This window comes from Rhipicephalus sanguineus, chromosome 5, assembly GCF_013339695.2.
Source record: "Rhipicephalus sanguineus isolate Rsan-2018 chromosome 5, BIME_Rsan_1.4, whole genome shotgun sequence".
NCBI lineage: Eukaryota > Metazoa > Arthropoda > Arachnida > Ixodida > Ixodidae > Rhipicephalus > Rhipicephalus sanguineus.
In genome coordinates, this window is record NC_051180.1 from 109,231,372 (window position 1) to 109,253,163 (window position 21,792).

Consider the following 21,792-nt stretch of genomic DNA (forward strand, 5'->3'; position numbering starts at 1 on the left):
TTAAAAAATTTGTTACGCCTGCCACGGTGGCGAAAGTTATTGCGGAAATAGCAAAAAAACACTGATTTTCAAAAAATAATAGCTTCGCAACGGCGCCACCGTTCGCCGATATTTTGGTCTCGTCGGAACGAGCATTTCTCCGTCTTCGAATTCCCCGCCTCAGCTGGCTCCTCCCTTCGAAAACAAGCGCACAAAAACCAAATGTCCGAAGGTCGTTTCGAGGCCTCCGATTGGCCGCGTCCGCCATGTTGCCCCAGCGCGCCTCGCCATTGGTCCGATGAGCGCTTCGGGGGATCGTCGGCTGCTGCCATGGCTGCTGCTTGCGCTTCGCGAGGTCACGGCTGTCGAAAGTCGCGGTCTTTATGACGCGTTCGCACTCGTTATGTGTTCACGGCTCGATGTCGACGATCACGTAGAACTTAACCACGTTTTAGTTAGGAGCTGCAAGCGGAAGCCCGATCAGATTACGATGGCACGCCGCGCTCGTAGCGAACGTCGTAAGCGCGCGTCTCGGTCCGACCCTTTAGTTGACTCGTCGGATCAGCGGTTGGAGGTTCTGCTATCAACACTTCGTACGTAGTGACGAAGATAATCGCGGGACGACTCCTTGTACTCGCGACCTCGCATTACGTACTTTGAAACAAACATCGGGCACCGCGGCCGGCGCGTCTACTGCTCGGAGTCGTCGCTAGGCCTAACTCCGCTCACGGCGCCGGCGTGCGAGGCGAACCTCGAACTTTGCGGGCAAGAACAATGCGTTAGAGGAACCGCGGCAGTGTGCTTCTTCGTAAGCAACGCAGCGCATCGCCCGCCGGCTCCTCGGAACCACGGATGGTAATTTTACGCATCGGCAGCGGACCCCACAGCCAAGCTCGTCGCGCAGCGGCGTCCCGAAATGCGAGACCAAACACGTTGCGCGCCGATTTTTCGTCGCCGCACCTAGGGATATTGCGCATCGTCACCGAATGCCGCGACCCAGAACATCGCGTGCAGATTTCCCGGACTCCGCGGCCGAGCACTTCGAGGTGAAATAAAGCACTGTTGATGCAATTTAGGCGCGCTTGGAGCCGTGCGTGGTATCGCCGCAAGCTCTCATGAATCATCTGAAAAAAAAAAAAAAAAAAGCCTCGCAGATAACCGTGTTCGCCGCAACCGGGTGAATTGTGAAGCGCATCACAGTCGAGGTTTACAAGTGAGCTTGAGTGAAGCAGGGAGATGAATTTACCTCTGCCGAATTCGCGTCTTGAATAAACAGCTAAGGAATTTCTATTCCCCCAATGTTTTGGCCGTAATTGCCTGTTATTTAGGAGGAAGGGATAGGTTGTCATGATGAGAGCCACTCTTAGTATCCTATAAAAATTATTCAATGATCAATTGCAATAAAGACTAAGTGATAGCACGAATACAAAAAAGCTGGCAAAGCACCACAGCATATGGCCTAATCGCATTACAATATAACGGGCAGCCGAGAAAAATTCTCTGCGCTTGAAAAAGGCTAATAATCGATCACTAGAGAAGATAGAAAGGCGGCAAAGAAAGAGAGTGCCAAAGGACACCTCCAGTTATGCTGCAGGATCATTTTAGAACTACATATGTGCTCAAAACTTTCAAACGTCGTTTTCTCAAAATGACTTTTTTAGCTAGTGAGGCTGCTTATCCCAGCCATATCTCTGGAACCACTCATCGAATTTCCTTAAGTCTTTTTTTATTATGTACTTGAATAAATTTCTGAGGGGGTGACAAGGCCATTTTTTCAATATATTGTGTCTGTTATTTATTATAGTTAATCAAAATTTGATTGATAATATCCTAATCACCAACACTAAGTTTGATGGTCTGCTAAAACTTTTCAGCAAGGAAATTCAAAAAAAGGGCTCTGTTACCCCCTGAAGTATCAATCTGGGAATCATCACAGTTAATTTCACAGTTCCAGTACCTTTTGAAAGTTCTCCAGGCCTGGGATAAGAGAACAATGTGCATTATTCTGACATACTGACTTGAGAACCAGTGAACACAACTTCATGAAATTTTGTAATTCTTCAAATGCTTTTGCTGTGAGTCTATCATGAAAATTTCATTAAGATATCTCTATAAACAAAAAAGTTGGTATCCGAAGGTAGCCTCCCCCCTTAAGTTACCACTTTCGCGAGATTTCGCATATTGTGTTGCACTGCGAAGAGTTGAGCTTGTTAAGCCTTTAGCGGGTGGCAGTTTTCTTCACGGACGGGGCAAGTCATGCATGATCTTGCGAACGTACATGGTCGTATCCCAAATGCGTATGCTTGAAAATATCACTTCTGCTCTTCGGCAAGCCTAGCCCCATATTTCCAAGCGGCAATGCAGAAAGAACCGACGCTCATGCGGCGCAAACTTTCGTCTGCTGACACGGCGGTAGCGTTTCTTTACGTTTACGCTGGTTGTCCCAAAGTTCGATTTTGCAATATTCGGGTTGTCTCGGGATTTCAATACATGTGACCACGACGTTATTTTCGGTCAGGACTGGAACTAGCTGGCTGACCTCTGGCTGCCAGCGAGATGCCAGGAGTTCGAAAATCGAAGAGTCCCTCCATGTTTTTTGAGAAATAAATGTTTTTTGCCCTTGCACCTCAATATGTCCTTGTCAGCCTCAATTTTTACTGGATTCGGATCGTACGTTTTCCCGGATCGTACGTTTATTTTCCGCGTTTTTTTCGGAAACGTATCAACGAGGTTATACTGTATTTTAAATGAGCACCAGACATAACAATTGGGCATTCAGCATAGAAGATAATTTGTGTTATCTAAGCTTAGCGCTGTAGTATGTTTGTGTTTAGCTGCACTAGCATTTACACTTTCACGCAGTCCTGAGAAAGGCATGTTGTTTTTGCAGAAGCAAAAAATGGCGAGTATGTGCCGAGCAAGGAGGAAACGGAGGAGTTGGAGAGAGCCTTGGCAGCCGTCTCCAAGGATGTGTCCATGGCACGCGAATCCCTGGCCAAGCTTTCGGCCGCTGGTGCAGGACAGGGCGACGTTCCCGACTTGCCCGACCTGGTGGACGCCTTCCCAGACTTGCCTCTGAGCACAAGCGACATCAACTCGCTCACTCAGGCACTCATGGGTGGCGAGGCCCTGAGAACCGTGGCCCTGCTTTCTTCCGCCGACCAAGGTTTTACGCTGCTGGAACAGCCCACATTCGTGCCCCAGCAACAGGCCGCCGCTGCGACTGCAGATGCTGCGGCCATTTCGGCGTCTACCGGTGGTTGGCTCCTGGGGACATCGTCAGACTTTGCCACCTCCTCGCCTGCCACGACCCCCGAAGTGCCCACCCAGGGGTCCAACACTGCAGCAGTGTTGCCCAAACGTTCGGTGCTAGCGCAGGAGTCCGTGTCCTAGCGATGAACCGAGACTCTCCGCCGCTTGCCCGGGCCCGAGGGTTCGCTCGAAGTGTTCTTTCCTCCGCGGTGGTCCAACAAGTGCAGCCTGGGTTGGGACACGTGTTTTTTCTTTTCCACCTTCTCTGGCTACCACCGCGATGGCGCCAGTTGAAGCTGCAGTACAAAAGCCCATGCCAGTTGGGTTTTCTCTCCTTCCCTCGCATCCCGCGGCAGTTGAGAGCCACTGCTGCGCGGCACACTGGGAGTCGCCTACGGGGGTGGTTCTCCGAGACGTGATCAGGGCAGAGGCCGCCGCCGGTGGGTTTTTGGGCAGAAGCGTTCTCCTCGGCCGGTCTCGCACACGTACCTGTTCCAAAGGGGTGGGGTGGGGGGTGGGGGTGCTTATCGTGTTTTCGTGGCGGCTCTCCCTAGCGGGGCAATGTCGCTGTCGTCTGGGAGTCCCGTCCAGGGGCTGGCAGCTGTGGCTACTGCCAGCCTCTCCCTCCTTGTGCTGTTGTGCTCAATTTCTCGTGCATGTGTGGTCTCTACTTCTTTTTGTTTTTATTTCTTCCATGATGTGACACTTCACTAAGACTTCTTGAGAAGAAATTGCTAGGGAGCGAACAGAAGCCGTTGCCGTTAACGAGCATGCTTCGGCGTTTTGTTTTTCTCGTTTGTTCCTTCTTGGCCGTGTACAGCTTTTTGTTTGCAACTGTCTCTCTCCGACACTTTTGCATCTTTCTCATTGTCCTCTCCAAGTGTTAGGTAGCGTGGTTGTATTATAACTCTTGTGTATCATAGGTACCCGCTGCTGATGCTTTTTTTTTTTCCCTCATTTCACATTTGCTGTGGTGATAACATTTTTTTTTTGTATCGATCCTCACTGTGTTGATTTGGCATGCATCATCCTGTGTATAGGTATTTAATGATTTAAGAGGCAGAAGTGCAAGCTTTTTTGTTGCTTTCTGCAGTGACTTCTGTTGCGCCAGCAAATTGATCGTTGTGGAAAATTTTTTTTAAAACTTGTTTCACTTTGTGATGTGGACCATATGACTTGTGGACATAAAGGTTGCCAGTATGTTATATATATTGTATAAATATGTATACATGTGTATATGAGTAATGTTTATTCTTAGGGATGAGATAACTTTGCTGTTTCAGAAATGGCGTTATCGGTGTTGTCTACTACACTACAAGAACTAGATTTTTTTTTTTCATTTCGTTTACTGGCAGGAGTTTTGTAGTGTTAGTGTAAAGCATTTTCCTTGTGGCAGGAAAGAAATACCATTCTTTACCCTCCTTGGTTCCTGGATACGAACAAACACAAACACTGTTCTTGTACAGCTTTTGTTTTTTTAGTGTGCCTCTGGCATGTGTTGTTGATCATGACATTGCTAGGAATGAAACATGGCGTCTCATCAGTTTAGGTCATCTTAGAGTGGGAAGGCCATGCACTGCCTGTCACACTCTTTTATCATATTCGTTACATCATTGTGGTACCTCCGTTATTTATATATATTTCATAAAAGATAAAAAAAAGATTACATTGGAAAGCGTGGCACTATTGAAGCCTGTATGTGACTTGAGAATGGAACTGCTCGCAATATGCATTTAGGTCGGGTACGTCCACACTGCCTAGCCTGGCACTGCTATTGGTTCATTTGCGCTGGTGCTTAATGGAATTAAACGACGGCACACGCAAGCGTTGGGAGCCCTACCCGAGGACAGAAAAGGTGGTGATTACGTGGGCAACTAGGAAGTAGGAGCCCCGTTGCTTTCTTGGAGGGCCTGTGCCACTGGATGTCGTGGTTTTGCGCAAGTTGGAGTCCTGATGGGGAGGCACACTCTCTTCGTTACAGGGGTAGCTTTAAGTAGCTGGTTTCGGGGTTAGTTGACCACTGTACCGTTTTCAAAATGGTTTAGACAAACTCTCGTAACCCTGAGTGTGACTGTTACTTCATATCAATGTGCAAGCAGCTTTTGTTAGCAATCTGGGAAAGGAATCGTGAATGGCTCTTAATAGTATGCTAACTTGCTTTAATTCACTGCTCTAAGGTGCTTCCCTAAACGCATTGTGTTCTTGAACGGGTATACATTTTTTTGGCAGTACAGTGCAATGCGTTCATACGAGCAAGCCGAATGTTTTCACCTGTGATGCATTCATTTTTTTTTCCTTTTCCGATTACTGGTAAGCACGTTTTAACTGAGTTGGCTTCTAGCAGTTATTCTGAGCACCTTGCCAGCAATTTTAAGCATTTTTCTGAAACAACCTGTCACTTCATTGGGGTAAGGTGGATCCAAATGGGCTGGTAGCAGCTTCCGAGTCTAAATTTGGATTTGTATCCATAAGCCATCCCAGCGGAATAAATACTCCTGCAACTTATGTTGTACCTTTGTTGCCTTGTGCTCATTTCTTTGTCTTGCACATTTGCCTTTGTGATTGTGTACTATTGCTACTGTTTTATTAGTATACATCATGCAAGTGATTCTGCAAAAGGATAGGCAAAGGGTCTGGACAGATACCGAATTCTTGCAGTAGTTAACTTGAATACAGCTACTTATTTGTCAACCATTACTCTTGCTGTTAGCTTGTCACTTTGTACACTTCACCAAATAACAGGAATTTATTATGCTACTACTGCTACAATGGGTTGTGGGCTGTCAGGGGAAAAAGCTACTTGTACACAATTACAATTGGCCACTCGAAGCAGTAAGGTACATATAGCTTATGATATTCTTCCCAAGCTTAGTCTGCAGTGTTCAGACAGTATGACTTTTTGTTGGCTATTCACATAACATCCTACATTACTATTTTTACCTAGCATGTATAAACAGGTGTTTCATGGGAAGTTGAGGTGAAGTGTTCAGTAAAGACCTGGCAACAGAAGACTAGGGGCAGAGTGTGACAGGAAATTCCCGTTCTAGCCCTCGTGCATGTTTGGTGAAATTTACCTATGGAGAATTTTCTCAAATCCAGCATTTGTAAAAAAATGTCAAATGAATTCCTTTCACAGCACACAACTTCTTGTCGATGCATTTTGCATCCCATGATCTCGGCTCTCTAGGCTGGTAATCTTGACTGCTGGAACAAGTGAGTGATACAAATGACATACACTGCCTCCACTACTACCTGCAAACTGAAATGTACTGAAACAACACTCGTCCGGTCTGTTCAAAGGTAAGCAATTGTGCAGTTTTCTGCACATGACAAAGGCCATGGCAGATTGCTTTGTACGTGCATATGTACACTGTCGTCCTCTATGAAAGGGAACACGCGAGCACGTGGCCTGCGTTCTGCGGCAGCTGCCTACAGCACCATCAACCGACAGCTAAAGAAAGCATGTCCGCCTTTGGTGTCAGCTATTGGCAAACAAAATAACGAGTCATGGCCTCAGGACAAGCGCTGCTAGATTACATTCCCGCTTCGGTCTCAGAACGGGCGATGCCGCCAAAAGCGGTCCTGCTTTCTTAATTGTCGGTTGATGGTGCTGCAGGCAGCCGCAGCAGAGCGCAGGCCATGCGATCGCGTGTTCCCTTTCATAAAGGACTATAGTGTACTTAACAAATTGAACATGTCAGTTGATAAATAGAATCGAGCTGCTGCTTTTGTTCTTGCGTAATACCTAAAAACCTAGAAGAGATTTGAAAGTGCCCATTTGTGTGCCTATCTCAACTACTACGCTTCATAGCTGAACATGTATTCTTTTCTCTCGTCGGCCTCCCTAAGGCTTTGATGTACAATTCCTTTCTGCATGGCTACGTACATGCCGCAGTACTCAGATTTTCATTAATACATGCTCTTTTTAAAGGTAAATCATTGCACTAAAATGCAAAGCATGTTGGTGCACAATCTTGCTACCTTGCCCTGCACAGGTGAACTAGCTATGGCAACGAACAGGATTAGCTGGCCACTCTTGTTACTTGCAGCACCTAGAAACCATGATTGGCATATTTAGTTCTCTTGTGTGTGTGGATGACACTAAAAACTTGTAGCTGAAGGGCTACATTGAGACGAAATGCTTTAATGAATGCGACTCGACCAAGAGCACTGAATCTACGCCTGCTCCAGCTCGACGAGGACACCTCCGCAATCCTTTGGATGCAAGAACATGACTGGTTTCCCGTGTGCTCCGATGCGCGTCTTCTCGGCCAGCATGCGGATGCCCTTTTGCTTCAGGTCAGCCACGGCTGCCTCGATGTCGTCGACTTCCAGACAAACGTGATGGGTACCGCCTCCCTTGTTCTTGTCCAGGAAGTTGGCGATGGGGCTCTTCTCACCCAAGGGTAACAGGAGTTCAAATTTCGTATTGCCCACGTCGACGAACACCGTAGTTACGCCGTGCTCGTTCTGGGGTACTGGTTCGCTCACCTACGCAGTAGTAAAATGCCAAAATCACTAAATCAATCATTAAAAAACAAACAAGAAAAACCCTTGAATTCTAGGGTTTTACGCACCAAGACTTAAGATATGATTATGAGGCATGTTGTAACGGTTATTAATTCTGACAAACTAGGGTTTAATGTGCATCTAAACTAAATACACGGGTGTTCTTGCGCTTAGCTCCCTCATCGAAATGCGGTCGCCGTGGCTGGTAATCGAACTTTACCACGGCGGGTTCCTGAGAAATAGTAACAGAATAAAGAAAAGCTGCAATATACATCTTGAACAAATATGCACAAAGAACAAGAAAAGAAGAGCACTAGTGTTTATATCCAAGGCCTGTAGTGTGCGGCAGAGTTCCACAATTGGGCGCTAACTTGCGAAATGTGCGAGAGTTCCCCGGAAAGTAGACGGAGTTCATCAATCGCGATTATGTGTTTTAACATCGGACGTGAACACGCGTTAGCTAGCCACGTTATCTCACCTTAAGTCCCAAGGTGTCCCGGTAGAAACTGGCGACCTTTTCCAGTTGGAGCGTAGCCATTGCAACGTGGTTCAGTTTGAGGATTTTCCATTTCTGTCGCGTAATCGACGAAGTTTGCAGCGATCGCACGACGGGCTTCCCGGCAGTTCGGACGAAGGCTCCAAGCAGCGACTGCATCATACTGCGAAACCAAGCGCATTTGTTTCGTATATGCATCTCTACGCAAGCGAGGCGTAGTGTCGCAGCTGGGGAGACTTACCTGCAGAACTACTTTTCAGTTGCTCAGTTCTTTCGCTCCGTCAACGAGAAGCTGGTCTTGCACGGCCAGCTCGCGCTGTTTTCTTTGGAGGTTGGTGTTCTTCACGAAACTGAAGGTTAAATAAGCGAGATACACACCCGTCAGCGCGGTGAAACCGATAAGACCTGTCACTGCTCCCTTGTATAATTTGCTGGAGAGAGTGTTGACCTTCTGCTTTTTCATAATTCTGCCTTGTTACAACATTAAACCGGCCCAACACAACCGTCCAGCAAACTTTCGTTCACGCCGCTAATTTGGCCAATGGCTTGGCTTGGATTGGCCGCCAGTAGCAACGTGCCATTGTCGTTCGCAGGATACTGCTGTGCAATAACCAGCAAAATTGATTTGTTTAAATGACTGCGCCAAAATAACGCATGTTTTCACGAGTTGTAGCAGGTCAATCCGACAAAATTAAAGTCCCAGACAGACTGAAACATACATAGTCAAAAGGCGGCGACAGGTTACACGACAAGCGACACCACACGCGTACAATAAAAGCATTACATCAAATAATGAATTCATTTGGTTGTGCGTAGTTAACAGAACCCAAAGCGGCAACGATTACATATTTACGTTTAGTATTCCTGGTATTTGTTTTTTACTATTGCAATTTATGCGGACGACGAGCGCTGAAGGAAGCAAACTTCAGGAGAGCCTTTATGAGGTAGAGTTCATTTTAGATGAGGACTCAAGTGCTCTGCTGAGAAGTCTGAACTCCTATAGTACTCAATGACAAGAGAAGGGGTAGAAAACAGCGGGGATATGTTCCCAAGGAAGAACCCAGATTGGTACTAACCACGAAGGTAGGCAATGTGAAATCCATTAGAGTCGGTTATTCCTGGAGGCAAACGGGGCAAATGGAAGAACAATGCAACACATCACAAGACTGAGGATGTAATAAGACTGCTAAGGAGAATCACTAACAGACACAGAGGGTTCTCCATGCAGCTGGGATGCTTAGATGGACACCGACAGATGAACAACTTGAACAGATTAATCGAGGCTTGTCAAAACAACTATCCATGGGATTGCTGGTTAACACGCCGAATGATAAATTAAAGAAACTGGGGCTCCACAACACATTAGCCGAAATAACTGAAGCTCAGCAAATTGCCCACTGATCGAGAGAAGCTCTCTGGAACACAGGGGCGTAGCCAGGGGGGGGGGGGGGTTGGGGGGTTCAACCCCCCCCCCCCCGAAATTTTTCAGTTTTGCTTGCGTATATATACATGCACACATACAAACGCACGCACGAACATAGATAAAGTATGGTTGAACCCCCCCCCGAAAAAAATTTCTGGCTACGCCCCTGCTGGAAGAAGGTCAAGTAGAGCAATACTCGAAGAGGTCGGGTGGTACCCAACCGAATCCAGAAATTCGGGTGAAGACACAGAATAACTAAAAGATGGCTAAGGTTGAAGACTGGGCGTGTTGGCAAAGATGGCATATAAGAGAAATAATCGAGACGACTCCTTTCCCCAGAAATATGCACCCGGTGCACAACCTGTAAAGAAGAAATGCAAGGGCCAAAGCTCTCCCGCAGGAGATAGAACATGACAGAGAACATGCGGCTTTTGTAGATGCTGCATAAGTCAGAGGAAAAAAAAGGCTTTACGGCAGTATACCAGTAGATGCAGCGGACCCACTCAGCACGCTGTCACAATCATGACTAAAGACGCGACAGTCGCGGAACAACTAGTGATAGCATTAGCTTTAAGGAATAATAAGTGAACGCGAACTTACAGTGACTCTAAGATGGCTGTTAGACACTTTACGAAAGACTTTGTAACCAGAAAGGCTACTCAGCTGATCGGTGAGATGGACAGCCAAAGGATCGAAATCCGCTGGTTTCGTGCACACATAGGATCCGTTGATCCATCTCGGAAGAATTTAAACGAGATGGCTAACGCAGCTGCACGACGTCTTACTACCGTTCACTACGCGCCCAGGATTCCAGTAGCATGCAGGAGGAGAACAGGGACCGATTACTTACGTATAATGAAGTCACGAACTATATGAACAGAAGAGAATTTCCAGTGCCGCACGCTAAGCTCAATAGAGCTCAAGCGGTGACTCTGAGATTGTTACAGACAAGCATGCACTTACTCGAATCCAAACTTTATTAGCAAGGTATATCCAGAAAGTAAGTTACAATGAAATAAATTGCGAGAAGTATAATGACATCATTATTCTGCATCATATGCTTTGGCAGTGTCCTGTGGCTTTCACAGAGTGTGACCAGGTAAGAGACTGGTGCCAAAGGGGTCCTTAACAGTGGAGCTCTTTCAGATCAAGTGCAGGCCATCCAGAAGGCCCACGATACGGCGGTAAGCTTAGACCTTACTGTCCCGCGGCGTGGGAGCCGCCTGCGTCAACCTAAGGGTTGATCTTCAGGACCTGAATAAAGTTCATCATAACATACCATAAGAAATGTTCAAGTGCTGTAACTTTGTTAAACGGAAAGCATGACGGAACTTTAAAGTTTCTGCTAGAATCGTGATAGCGTTGCTAATAATTATGGAATTAACCCTCGTTTTATATATTGCGAATGCGATATACGCGCAAAACGGCACACCGCGACTAGAAGCGCGCAGTGGTTTTCGGCGACGAATGCGTTCCGTAACTCGCCCGAAGGTCGAGCCGCGACGGCGTACGATGAGCAAAGGTAAGTTGTGTTCACGACCAACATACTTGAGCGATAATTTGTGGCGACTTTTCAGCGGCATCAGATGCGTAGAAGTACAGGAGGAGGGAGAGAGAAACTTTGTCCCCGGAGGGAATGGGGCGGTGTTGGCGGAAGCGGAGGGGCTTACCTGGGGTATGTATTCGCTACCCACTTGGCCCAATTCAGGGTCTGGCCTGCAGGACCTCGGGCACTGGGCTGGGCATGGCAACCTCCCACTACTGCTTACTATTAATACAGTAAAATACCACTTGAACGAACGTCAGTTAAACGAACTACTCAGTTGTACGAACTTTTTTTAAATCCCCCGTCGAAGCGCAATTGGACCCAATGCTAACGCATTTCAGTTTAACGAAATATAGTGCAGATCGCATTTCAGTTCTACGTACATATTTTGTGACACCAGCCAATGCTTCCCACGTCATATTAGTCACAAGTACAACCGCACTTCCTGTAGCATATCGTTACCGTGGCCTTCGTGATAAGTTCCGCCAGCGGAACGCCCAACAACGCCCATTGAGACATGCGCCACTCTGTCTCCAGAGGTGATTGTAGCGAGCGCCCTAGCTACCTCAGGAAGGAGAAGAGGAGGAGGAGGAAGTAACCCTCGTATAGGAAGCATGAAGAGTTTCAGCTAAAGAAGCACTGATGTACTTGGCACAACTGAAGTCCTTCTCTGCCCAGCACAGTGTTGTGCTGGAGAAGGTTTATGAGAGCTTGGGCACAGCTACTCAATTCACGACCTTCAAAACACGCTAAATAAGCAGAAATTCACATTCAAATAAGCAGCATTGCAAACAAAATGGTTTAATTTCATTTCAACTACTGATGTTTTCTTTACTTCCTGATAACAAGTTGCAACGTAGCTATTTCAGTTTAGCGAACTTTCACTGTAACGAACTTTTTCCTGGGGTCCCTTGAAATTCGTTCAAGTGAAGTTTCACTGCATTTGGAGATTTATGTGGTGGGTGCTGAGTACACCCCGACATGATGTGATCGAGGTTAGCTCTTTGATGGCATAAAGGGGAAGGGATACATCGCAGGTTGCATAAGATGGCCCAAAGAGGAGTCAGGGAACGTAGGAAGCAGACGGACGAAAAGCACTTGAGGCACAGTGCGATCAAGAAGCGCTGTCAGGTCGAGCCGCACGCTACGTTGGTCGCAAACGGGAACGCAACTCTGCAGTCACGGTGTTAAGATACAGGAAAAAGCGAGGATGCGTAGCTGGTAATCGGTGACAACTTTGACTAAAGACCAACTGTCCTGCGCCTCCGGGTGGCTCCACGGGGGAGATGACTCTTTCGGCCGAGGAAACGATGGCCAACTGTTTCCTATATATATGATTCCCGAGGGGGGCGAAATGCAAAGAACACCAGTGTGTTCAGATTTAGGTGCACGTTAAAGAACCCAAGGTGGTCGAAATAATCCGGAGTCCTCCATTGCGCCTTGTCTCATAATCATATGGAGGTCTCACCACGTAAATCGCTAGTGATTATTGTTAATATATATTTGAAAAGAAATATATAAACATTAAGTTAAGCAGATATGAAGATTTACGAAGCAGGTGTGAAATTCGGTTGCGAAGAAACCACCACTGCATAGATTACGGCTTGGTGTTGCGCACACTCGCCGACACCTTTATAAGATGGCCCAGGAGCAAATCATGACTGTTACTTGAGTCACGCTGAAGAGACCCCATTCTTTGCACGCGCCCTGAATTTGCGGCTGATCGAAGAGGTCCTTTGGACTTCGGGCTTTTTTCAGTGGTGAAGCTTTCGGGTGCACGGAGACGTGTCGATCATGCTCAACGCGCTTTAACACACCTGTTGAACTTTCTATATGAGAGAGGCTCAGATGCTCGTCACTGGAGCATGTGAGATGTGCAGACCCCTGCGCGCCGTGTGTTTAGAGTGAACATCCGCTCGCAGGACAACGTGCTGTGTACAGTAACTCATTTTACTATAGAACAACTGCCTTTCAACTACCTGCCTCTCTTCCCGTCTCCCGCATTTGCTCTTACGTCGGTGAGATGTAGCAGTCTACAGACGTCTTCAGACACAGCTGCCTCCCCGCATTTCTCTAAATTACTTTCACCCTCCTTGCAAGTTTTGCGAGCCTTGAAATCCTTGGCCAATCCGCAATGCCGGGTGTGAGCCACGAAAAGAAACAAACGTATTCTTCGAGCTCACGAGCACACTTTCTTGTGGATGATGAAGAAGAAGTCTCCTTAGGCCGTCGAGACAGCGAATTTGCTAAGCCCCGGGAACCTGACAAAATGCTCGTGGCTACAGTGATCCTTTCGTTTTCAGCATGTAACTTGTTCTGGGTGAGTGAATGCAAGAGTTATTTCGATCCGCCATCGTTGCCGAATACAGAAAGCAAGGGCAATCTTTTGACATCAGCGAGACTTTCGACTGGCCAAGAATTGCGTAAGCAGCCGCGTTCTACGAACAGTCACGACAGCTCCTTTGACAATATTAACGTTCAATGTACCTGTGTACGCACGCTGCGCTGCCGTGCGCTGTCAACATCCTCTTACTTCACTTTGTCGCGCGGTGTACCTGACTTTACGGCAAGACGTACCAAGGCGATGAATTTGTAAGTTAGTTCGACTTAAATGCGCCACGATCAGCAACCGCGCTCAATGAACAAGGAATCCTCATAAGTATACTCTTGGCAAAGCGCTTTACACGCATGTTATTGTGGTGCCTTCTCATCTAGCAATAGGAACATCTGGGCGCCGCCATAATACGCCTCACGGGTGTTATTATCTCATGAGAGCACCTGCTCGAAAGCGCAAGCAACGCTCTACAACACTGGCCTTGTGCATTTTGGGCGCGGTCTTTTACGTCTTGTATCAATGAGCGAACATTTTTTTGTCGCACGCGACCAGTTTTATCACGAAAGAGAGCCGTGCGTACGAGCCCCAGCCACGTGCGCAGAAATGCGTACAAGATCACGCGTCCACGCTTGCAGCAGTTCAAAGAGCGGGCCTTTTGACATACGTATTTCAGTCTGCGGTTCCAGCAAAAGTATACTTACATCAAAATTAACTCACGTAATTGTAATTGTTGTTGATACTGTTTTGGTCTTTCTTAGCGCTGGTATTCTCACGACTCGGTGCTGATGAGGATTGAGATGCCGCAATTGCAGGCTCACGCTGAACCTTTAGTCGTAGGACTAATGCAATATGCACATGTGTGAAAATCATTTGCGGCTGTGTAGATACCAGCGAGGTAGGCAATTCTGAAAAGCCGTTGAAGCATTATGTCAGCAATGTAGAACGGAAAAAAAAAGTCGCATCAAACGCTTTGGCAGGTTACGCAAAGACTTGGGCCACCATATTGATTGAGATAACGCTAGAATATCAGAAAAGGAAAGAAATTTCACTTAAGACACTACTTGAAATCCATCATCATCCAAACGATAGCGCAGAAAGTGAAAGTGACGGAATCCTCCCACACACCTACACACGCTACTTATGTCGTCTTTTAAAGCCTTGATAAATATTGCATCACATGTCCTTGATTGCACACGTGAACAATGTATTTCTGCGTCGGTGCCTTTTTATTGTAAATGAAGGACCAATCACCAACGACCACTCAAAAAAGAAAAAAAAGAGGAACATGGATGAAACGGGCCAAGAAACTGACTTGCTTTCAAAACTACGGCTGTGAAATTACTGACCTGTCTTATCCCTTTGGTTTATACGCAAATTTCCTTCGAAGATACCGGTGCTAATCTCTGTCGATGGAGTCACTGAGTGTTGCTAATGGATCTCGCAGGCCGTCGCCTTCGCCGGCAGCGTGCACAGCCGCGAAGCCGAGGAGGAGCAATGCGGCAACACCATCAGCCCGTACCTGATCAACGTGAGCCACTCGCAGATCGAGCTGCTGTGGAAGAAGGCGCACCGGACGTCCGTCTACTGCCTCTGCCGAGGCAGCGTGTCGCGCGCGGGTTTCACGGCCGACTTCGAGGGCTGCGACGGCGGCGCGCGCTGGCTGTGCCGCGAGAGCGGCGCCTCGCCCGCCGCTATCAGCGCCTCCGAGCTCGAGCCAGCCACCGAGTACGTGTTCTGCGCGCGCCGACGATGCGCGGCCGGCGGTTACAGTCGAGACGCCGAGTGCGCCAGAGTGCGCTCGGCTCAGCGAGAAGGTAAGGACCAAGGGAGTTCAAACACGAACGGGCAATGTATAGACAGCAATGTAGAGACAGCAACATGGGACCGTATCGTAGATAGGTCGCTTTGAAGTTGACACTTTCTGTTTTTCCATGACATAATGCTCGACACGACTCGTAGTTCGAACCAGGGTTGCCAATGGTGGCTACTTTTCGCCAAATTGGCGAATTTGAGAGGCCCGTGGCGACCTAAAATTATGAATGGCGACATGGCGAATTTTTGGCGATTTTCGGCTTAAACCTCCACCGAGTTTTGAATCCTAAGCTCAGTGTCTTCCCAACGAATGAGCGGCAACATTCTCAGTATTTTTCTTGGTTTTAGACCCACGAGTAGAATGTGCACATTACGCGTCATTCGGTATGTCCGTCCTGTAACTCGTGTGTACCTCCTCAATTCATCTAGAGAGATAATAAAACGTTTATTTGGGTAATAAAACGTTTATTTGATGTTCTGTGAAAATAAGATCAGTGAGTGGGATCCTTAGTTCGGGATGCCATCTAGATGCAGGAGGTGCTGGAACGTCCCCCAGCGACATTCTAGCAAAATGTAAGTCAGCGGACTGCCTTGCAAACCGCGAGGGGGCAGTGATTGACTATAGGTTATTGCTTTAGGTGCTTTAAGCTTATCTGAAGTTCGCATCTGAAGGGGCAAGACGACGGGTTGGCCGCGCGTTCCGACCATTTGTTCCGCCAAAGCTCCAACTGCTGTGAATAGCTTGGCGACTTATTCACTGTTGCAGTACCCCCAGTTCAGCTCGCAAAGACTGTTTTGGAATAGCGAAGAGAGGCGGATACGCGGCTATTTCTGCAATAAAAATTATTTATTGAGGCATTTTTCACTGTTCTCGGTGAGCGTGTGCAATAAAAACAATTGCTATATAACATTTTACATCGCTATACAGCAATAACGCATCGGATTGACGCGTGTAGATATAAGTAACTATAAGAAAGGGTCGGTGATGTCCGGTATCATATTAGTTCACACTGAAAAGGTGTAAGACTCACTAATGATCGGTTCCTGTAAGAATTCTGTCGTGTTACCTTCAATAAACCTTTTAATCCTTTTAATTCATATAAGGGTACGTAAAGCTGTCTACAAATAATGCTTTCACGGTTTTCGCCCAAGGTTTATACCACACTTATAGCTTTGAAACGAGGACAGGGATGGAAGGATATCATGAGCGTTTCGTTCATTGCGCCACCACGCACATCTTGCGGCTAGTCGGAGAAGCAGCACCATGCACTCCCATGGTGAAGCGGGTGATACGACTGGCATCGAGAAACGTCAATATAATTTAAGGGTCTTGGATGGTACTGTGTTCTACGGGGCTATACGTGAGTGGAAATTTTTGTTACTGGGTATGCCGCACATATCTAGAATGGCTACATTTTTGGCGAAATTTGTAAAAAAAAATGGCGACTTTTGGCGACTTTTTGCTCGTCGTTTGGCGACATTTACTCGAAAGTCAGTGGCAACCCTGGTTCGAACGACTTTTAATCTGTCAGTTGCCTCATATAACACACATACCAAGTGTTTTATTGCGATAACAAATACACGGACACTCCAGGCGCATTTTCGCCGTCGGCGTCACCGTTGTCGTCATGTTCCATATGAAGTCCAAATCGATAACATCGCCCCGCGCGTCGTATGTTCTATGTGCGAGTGAAAGCGCGCGAGCGCTGCCAACGAACGCAGCTCAAGCAGAGATGGAACTAGCCGGCCACCTTGCACGAAAGGCACATGGAGAGAAGCTGGAGGGGAAGGGGGGGGGAGAGGGCTGTACGATTTCAGCAGGAAATGCGTACTAGACCGATCTGGCGTGGTCTCTCGCGGTCGCGCGCTTATCTTCAGAGGGGATCAGCAGACGGCTCATAGCTTCGTACGTGCTCTGCTCTCATCGCAAAGTCATAGACAGCACGAAAGTCACTTCGCTCGTTGCAGCTACGACGTTTCCTAAAGAGTGAGCTGCTAGCCTTTCTTCGCATGACATTCCAATTTGTTGCTATTATATTCATTGCTTCGACCTTGTGGCGAAACTGTGAATTCTTTTTCTATGCCGAACATAGCCCGTGCCACGGGCTATGTTCAGTATAGACCGCGTGTTTGAGGCCCCTGCTATAGAGTAATATACATTACTCTATAGCAGGGGCCTCAAACACGCGGCCTGCGGTTCTCTTGCTAGCGGCTCGGCCCGGCTCAGACATGACTGTCTTCGTACCATATGTTTGTTACTTTCTTAGTAAAAAAAATCGCACCCCATGTGGTCGCCATGTGTTGAAACATAACCGTGGTTCAACAACTGTATATTTAAGAACCGGCATCTAGTTCTTAGGCATTCTGGAGCTCGGTAACCATATGTTTCTCGAACACTGACGCGAAAATCCCCTTCAGAAATGACTCGTATAAAATTATATAGGAAAGAGAGAGAGAGAGAGATAATAAAATGAGAGAAAGGCAGGGAGGTCAACCAGAATTGTAGCATCCGGTTTGCTACCTTACACCAAGGGGAGGGTGAAGAAAGATGGAAAAGAAAGCGGGGAGAACAGCAGGCGCGCGAAAAAACAAACAACAAATAAACGAAAGGAAGGTGTATAACGGGAATACTATAGCCTTTTCAATAAGCCGCTGCCACGAAAAAAGTTCAGTAAGGCTTTAATTGATTTACGATGTGAAGACAGTTCGGGACGGCATTCTAGCACTGACTGTTCCGACAGGGGTCTGTTATCAAGGCGGGCCAACACAGCAGATAGCGGCAGCCTGTGTGCGCTGTAGCGAGGGCAGCGACAAAGAACGTGGCCCTTCCCATATCACATATGTGGCTCATAACTTAAGAGGATTTGGCTAACCTTTCGGTAACCACTCACATCCCCCTCCCCTTCCGCCCCCACACCACGCGCTCTCACCTTCTTCACTGTCCTGGCCCTCGCGAGACTAAACTTAGTGACTGCGGCCCGCTAGCTGAGGTGAGCTTGAGACCCCTGTTCTAATAGCTTACCCAAGAAGAAACCATCTTCTAGGAGCGCCTGTAGAGAGCAACAAAGTTTCAGTGTTTTTTTTTTTAATATCGCATTCGCTCTGTAGTTGCTCATGGCCTTAGCGCTGCAGCGTGCTCATTAGAATGCTTTGGACCAATCTATTACTGACTTATGAAATAGCAACACTACATCGCGAAGCTTGCATTCACACATAAAGGAAACGCGAAACTTTCTGGAACGTTTATCCAGAAAGCTTCGTTTAGTTTCGAAAAAGAAAAGGTTGTATTGTAGTAATAAACTGGAACTGCACAAAACTGCGCATTCACTCTGTTTTGCCGAAGTCGACGATTTCCATTGACCTGTTGGCTGCAGGTTGGAAGTTCACGGTGGACTTGATGGAGCCGCAGCGGGCACTGGTGCTATGGACGCTTCCGGACCGCGGCGAAGATGAACCGCGGCATTACGAGGTCACGTGGTGTTGCTGGGTGGGCGGCCTGAGCGCCTGTCAGAACAAGAGCTCGGGCACCGACGGCGTCGTCATCACCCACCTTGGCGCTTGGCTTATTTACGACGTAGCAGTCGGGACGAGGTCGGCGCTGCTCTTCAAGGCTCGCTTCAGGACCAGGCCAGACAGTGAGCGCCTATACCTTATCGATTTGGATACTCGTGGTTCATAGAGTGGTTTTGAATTGTTTACAAACTTGTGCTTTATGGCTTTCAGCGTTCTGAAGCTACACTTAAGCAAATTTTAGGCGGCGATACTTCTGAGCCCCAAGCGCTCTTACAAGGCATAAAACAATGGTAAAATTGCGGCTGACGAAGTCGGGAAAAAATCCAGCCTGTTCCTATTTAAGAAGAAACAGTTCTGATAGCTCAGTCATAATCAGAGCACTGGTTTCGTAAACCGAAAGTCATCTCAAACCTCACTGGGAGCATTTAACTGCTGCTCTTCTCCATCTAGGGCACACTGGAAAGAACCTAGCGGTTCTGCCGCGAATTATGAAGGCATGCGCTGATCCAACTTTTGGTTGCCAAATCACATCAGCCGCTATAGCTCAGTGGTAGAGCACTGGTCTTGTAAACCAGGGGTCGTGAGTTCAAACCTCACTGGCGGCATTAATGTTTTTTTTTAAATTTTGTGCGCTTCTCAAGAAAGTTGAGAAGATGACGCAATAATTTTGCCCCGAATAATGTCAGGTGTGCATTGGTACATCTCTTGGTCGGCCGCTGTCATCGGCCGCTATAGCTCAGTGGTAGAGCACTGGTCTTGTAAACCAGGGGTCGTGAGTTCAAACCTCACTGGCAGCATTAATATTTTTTTTATTTTGCGCCATTCTCAAGAAAGTTGAGAAGATGACGCGACGATTTTGCCCCGAATAATGTCAGGTGTGCATTGGTACATCTCTTGGTCGGCCGCTGTCATCGGCCGCTATAGCTCAGTGGTAGAGCACTGGTCTCGTAAACCAGGGGTCGTGAGTTCAAACCTCACTGGCGGCATTAATATTTTTTTATTTTGCGCCATTCTCAAGAAAGTTGAGAAGATGACGCGACGATTTTGCCCCGAATAATGTCAGGTGTGCATTGGTACATCTCTTGGTCGGCCGCTGTCATCGGCCGCTATAGCTCAGTGGTAGAGCACTGATCTCGTAAACCAGGGGCCGTGAGTTCAAACCTCACTGGCGGCATTAATGTTTTTTTTTTAATTTTTGTGCGCTTCTCAAGAAAGTTGCGAAGATGAAGCGACAATTTTGCCCCATATATTGTCAGGTGTGCATTGGTACATCTTTTGGTCGGCCACTGTCATCGGCCGCTATAGCTCAGTGGTAGAGCACTGATCTCGTAAACCAGGGGCCGTGAGTTCAAACCTCACTTGCGGCATTAATGTTTTTTTTTTAATTTTTGTGCGCTTCTCAAGAAAGTTGAGAAGATGACGCGACAATTTTGCCCCGAATAATGTCAGGTGTGCATTGGTACATCTTTTGGTCGGCCACTGTGATCGGCCGCTATAGCTCAGTGGTAGAGCACTGATCTCGTAAACCAGGGGCCGTGAGTTCAAACCTCACTGGTGGCATTAATGTTTTTTTTTTAAATTTTGTGCGCTTCTCAAGAAAGTTGAGAAGATGACGCGACAGTTTTGCCCCGAATAATGTCAGGTGTGCATTGGTACATCTTTTGGTCGGCCACTGTCATCGGCCGCTATAGCTCAGTGGTAGAGCACTGGTCTCGTAAACCAGGGGTCGTGAGTTCAAACCTCACTGGCGGCACTAATATTTTTTTATTTTTATTTTGTGCGGTTCTCAAGAATGTTCAGGAGGTGACGCGACAATTTTGCCCCGAATAATGTCAGGTGTGCATTGGTACATCTTTTGGTCGGCCACTGTCATCGGCCGCTAGCTCGGGATTCCACTTCCGGCCACGACAGTGAACGGACGTGCTATCATGTGTTCCCGTGTAGGGGCGGTTTCAGCGGCTCGTGTGGTCCGCGGTATCAGGTGTACCGAAAAGCCAGGCGAAGATTTCCAGGTTGTTCTGCCTCATTTGCCTTCAGGTGATTCTGTTTTGCACACGGTTTTTTTGCATGGCAATTTAAAAGCCAGACCGTGTCGTGTGGAGCATGTCCGAGACAGCCTTGCTCGTCTTTCGCTGCTGCCGGAAGTGGTCGCCCTTGGGGCATACCAAATGAATCACCTGTGGGCAGTGACGTTCAAGGATGATGAAGGCAAAAAGAAGATGCTGGCGACGGAGTCATTCGACGTCAAGGACCATCGCTGTATGTTGACTGACCCCCGTGACCGTGGTGTGCGGCTAAAGCTATACTGGCTGCCATAGGCGTGCGCAGGGTTCCTCATTAGGGGGGGGCGAAGGTTCATCGCAGCGCCCCCCCCCACCCACCCTACTAAGTCCATGTACGGTGCAGATTTTGCGCCCCCCCCCCCTCTTAGGTGATTAGGGGGGGCGGCCGCCCCCCCTGCCCCCCCCCCCCCCCCCTGTGCGCACGCCTATGCTGGCTGCTTCATGGCGTGCCGGACGAAGATGTGCAAGTTGCCTTGTCGCCTTTTGGAAAAGTGACCGAAATAAGCAGAGACAAGTGGAAGGTCCAGGGTTGCAGTGACAAAGGTTCAACTACCCGCTCGGTTACAATGAAACTGCATGTGGGCGTTACTGTGGACGACCTGCCACACCAACTGCGTGTTGCGGAAGACGTGGCGCTCGTCGTCATTCTGGCAGAGCACCGCTCTGCCTCCGACACCGTGGCATCGGGCACATTCGACGGGACTGCCGCGTGCCGCGTTGTGGGGTTTGTCGTCGCTATGGCCACGATGACTCTCACTGCGTGCGATCATACGCCAGCATTACAGGGCCAATCCGAACGGACGAAGTGTCTGAGCACCTGATGGACTCCGCGGACGCCGAAGAAGCGAGCAGGGAGGCTGACAA

The 21,792-nt window shown here is 47.9% G+C and overlaps 3 protein-coding genes and 7 non-coding genes across 10 annotated transcripts in view; 9 read left to right on the forward strand and 1 right to left on the reverse strand.

Annotated features, from left to right (window-relative positions):
* The window catches only part of LOC119394119 (uncharacterized), a 50,281-nt gene extending 44,538 nt beyond the window's left edge, over positions 1-5,743 (forward strand). The window contains exon 11 of the mRNA XM_037661367.1: positions 2,870-5,743. Coding sequence (XP_037517295.1) covers positions 2,870-3,372 — 503 coding nt within the window. The 3' untranslated portion in view covers positions 3,373-5,743. The remainder of the gene's footprint in view (positions 1-2,869) is intronic.
* A 1,604-nt stretch (positions 5,744-7,347) lies between these two features.
* On the reverse strand, positions 7,348-8,715 carry LOC119394121 (methylmalonyl-CoA epimerase, mitochondrial). Its single transcript, XM_037661368.2, has 3 exons — positions 8,478-8,715; positions 8,219-8,399; positions 7,348-7,722 (listed from the first exon to the last, which is right to left on the reverse strand). Exons 2-3 carry the CDS (start codon positions 8,396-8,398, stop codon positions 7,408-7,410), a joined length of 495 nt encoding a protein of 164 aa, XP_037517296.1. The 5' UTR covers position 8,399; positions 8,478-8,715; the 3' UTR covers positions 7,348-7,407.
* A 10,015-nt stretch (positions 8,716-18,730) lies between these two features.
* The window catches only part of LOC119394122 (receptor-type tyrosine-protein phosphatase F-like), an 80,465-nt gene continuing 77,403 nt past the window's right edge, over positions 18,731-21,792 (forward strand). Inside the window, exon 1 of the mRNA XM_037661370.2 lies at positions 18,731-18,987. Within this exon, the coding sequence (XP_037517298.1) occupies positions 18,750-18,987 (238 nt within the window). The 5' untranslated portion in view covers positions 18,731-18,749. The remainder of the gene's footprint in view (positions 18,988-21,792) is intronic.
* Positions 19,399-19,470, forward strand: Trnat-ugu (transfer RNA threonine (anticodon UGU)). The gene has a single exon. It is a non-coding gene; the product is annotated as a tRNA-Thr (tRNA).
* Trnat-ugu (transfer RNA threonine (anticodon UGU)) lies at positions 19,591-19,662 on the forward strand. The gene has a single exon. It is a non-coding gene; the product is annotated as a tRNA-Thr (tRNA).
* On the forward strand, positions 19,780-19,851 carry Trnat-cgu (transfer RNA threonine (anticodon CGU)). The gene has a single exon. It is a non-coding gene; the product is annotated as a tRNA-Thr (tRNA).
* On the forward strand, positions 19,968-20,039 carry Trnat-cgu (transfer RNA threonine (anticodon CGU)). The gene has a single exon. It is a non-coding gene; the product is annotated as a tRNA-Thr (tRNA).
* Trnat-cgu (transfer RNA threonine (anticodon CGU)) lies at positions 20,161-20,232 on the forward strand. Its single transcript has one exon. It is a non-coding gene; the product is annotated as a tRNA-Thr (tRNA).
* On the forward strand, positions 20,354-20,425 carry Trnat-cgu (transfer RNA threonine (anticodon CGU)). The gene has a single exon. It is a non-coding gene; the product is annotated as a tRNA-Thr (tRNA).
* Trnat-cgu (transfer RNA threonine (anticodon CGU)) lies at positions 20,547-20,618 on the forward strand. Its single transcript has one exon. It is a non-coding gene; the product is annotated as a tRNA-Thr (tRNA).

Coding starts and splice junctions, on each gene's coding strand:
- LOC119394121 (XM_037661368.2), bottom strand. CDS start 8,398: ATGATGCAGTCGCTGCTTGGAGCCTTCGTCCGAACTGCCGGGAAGCCC. Junction 7,723..8,218: donor GGGACACCTTGGGACTTAAG/GTGAGATAACGT, acceptor ACTACTGCGTAG/GTGAGCGAACCAGTACCCCA.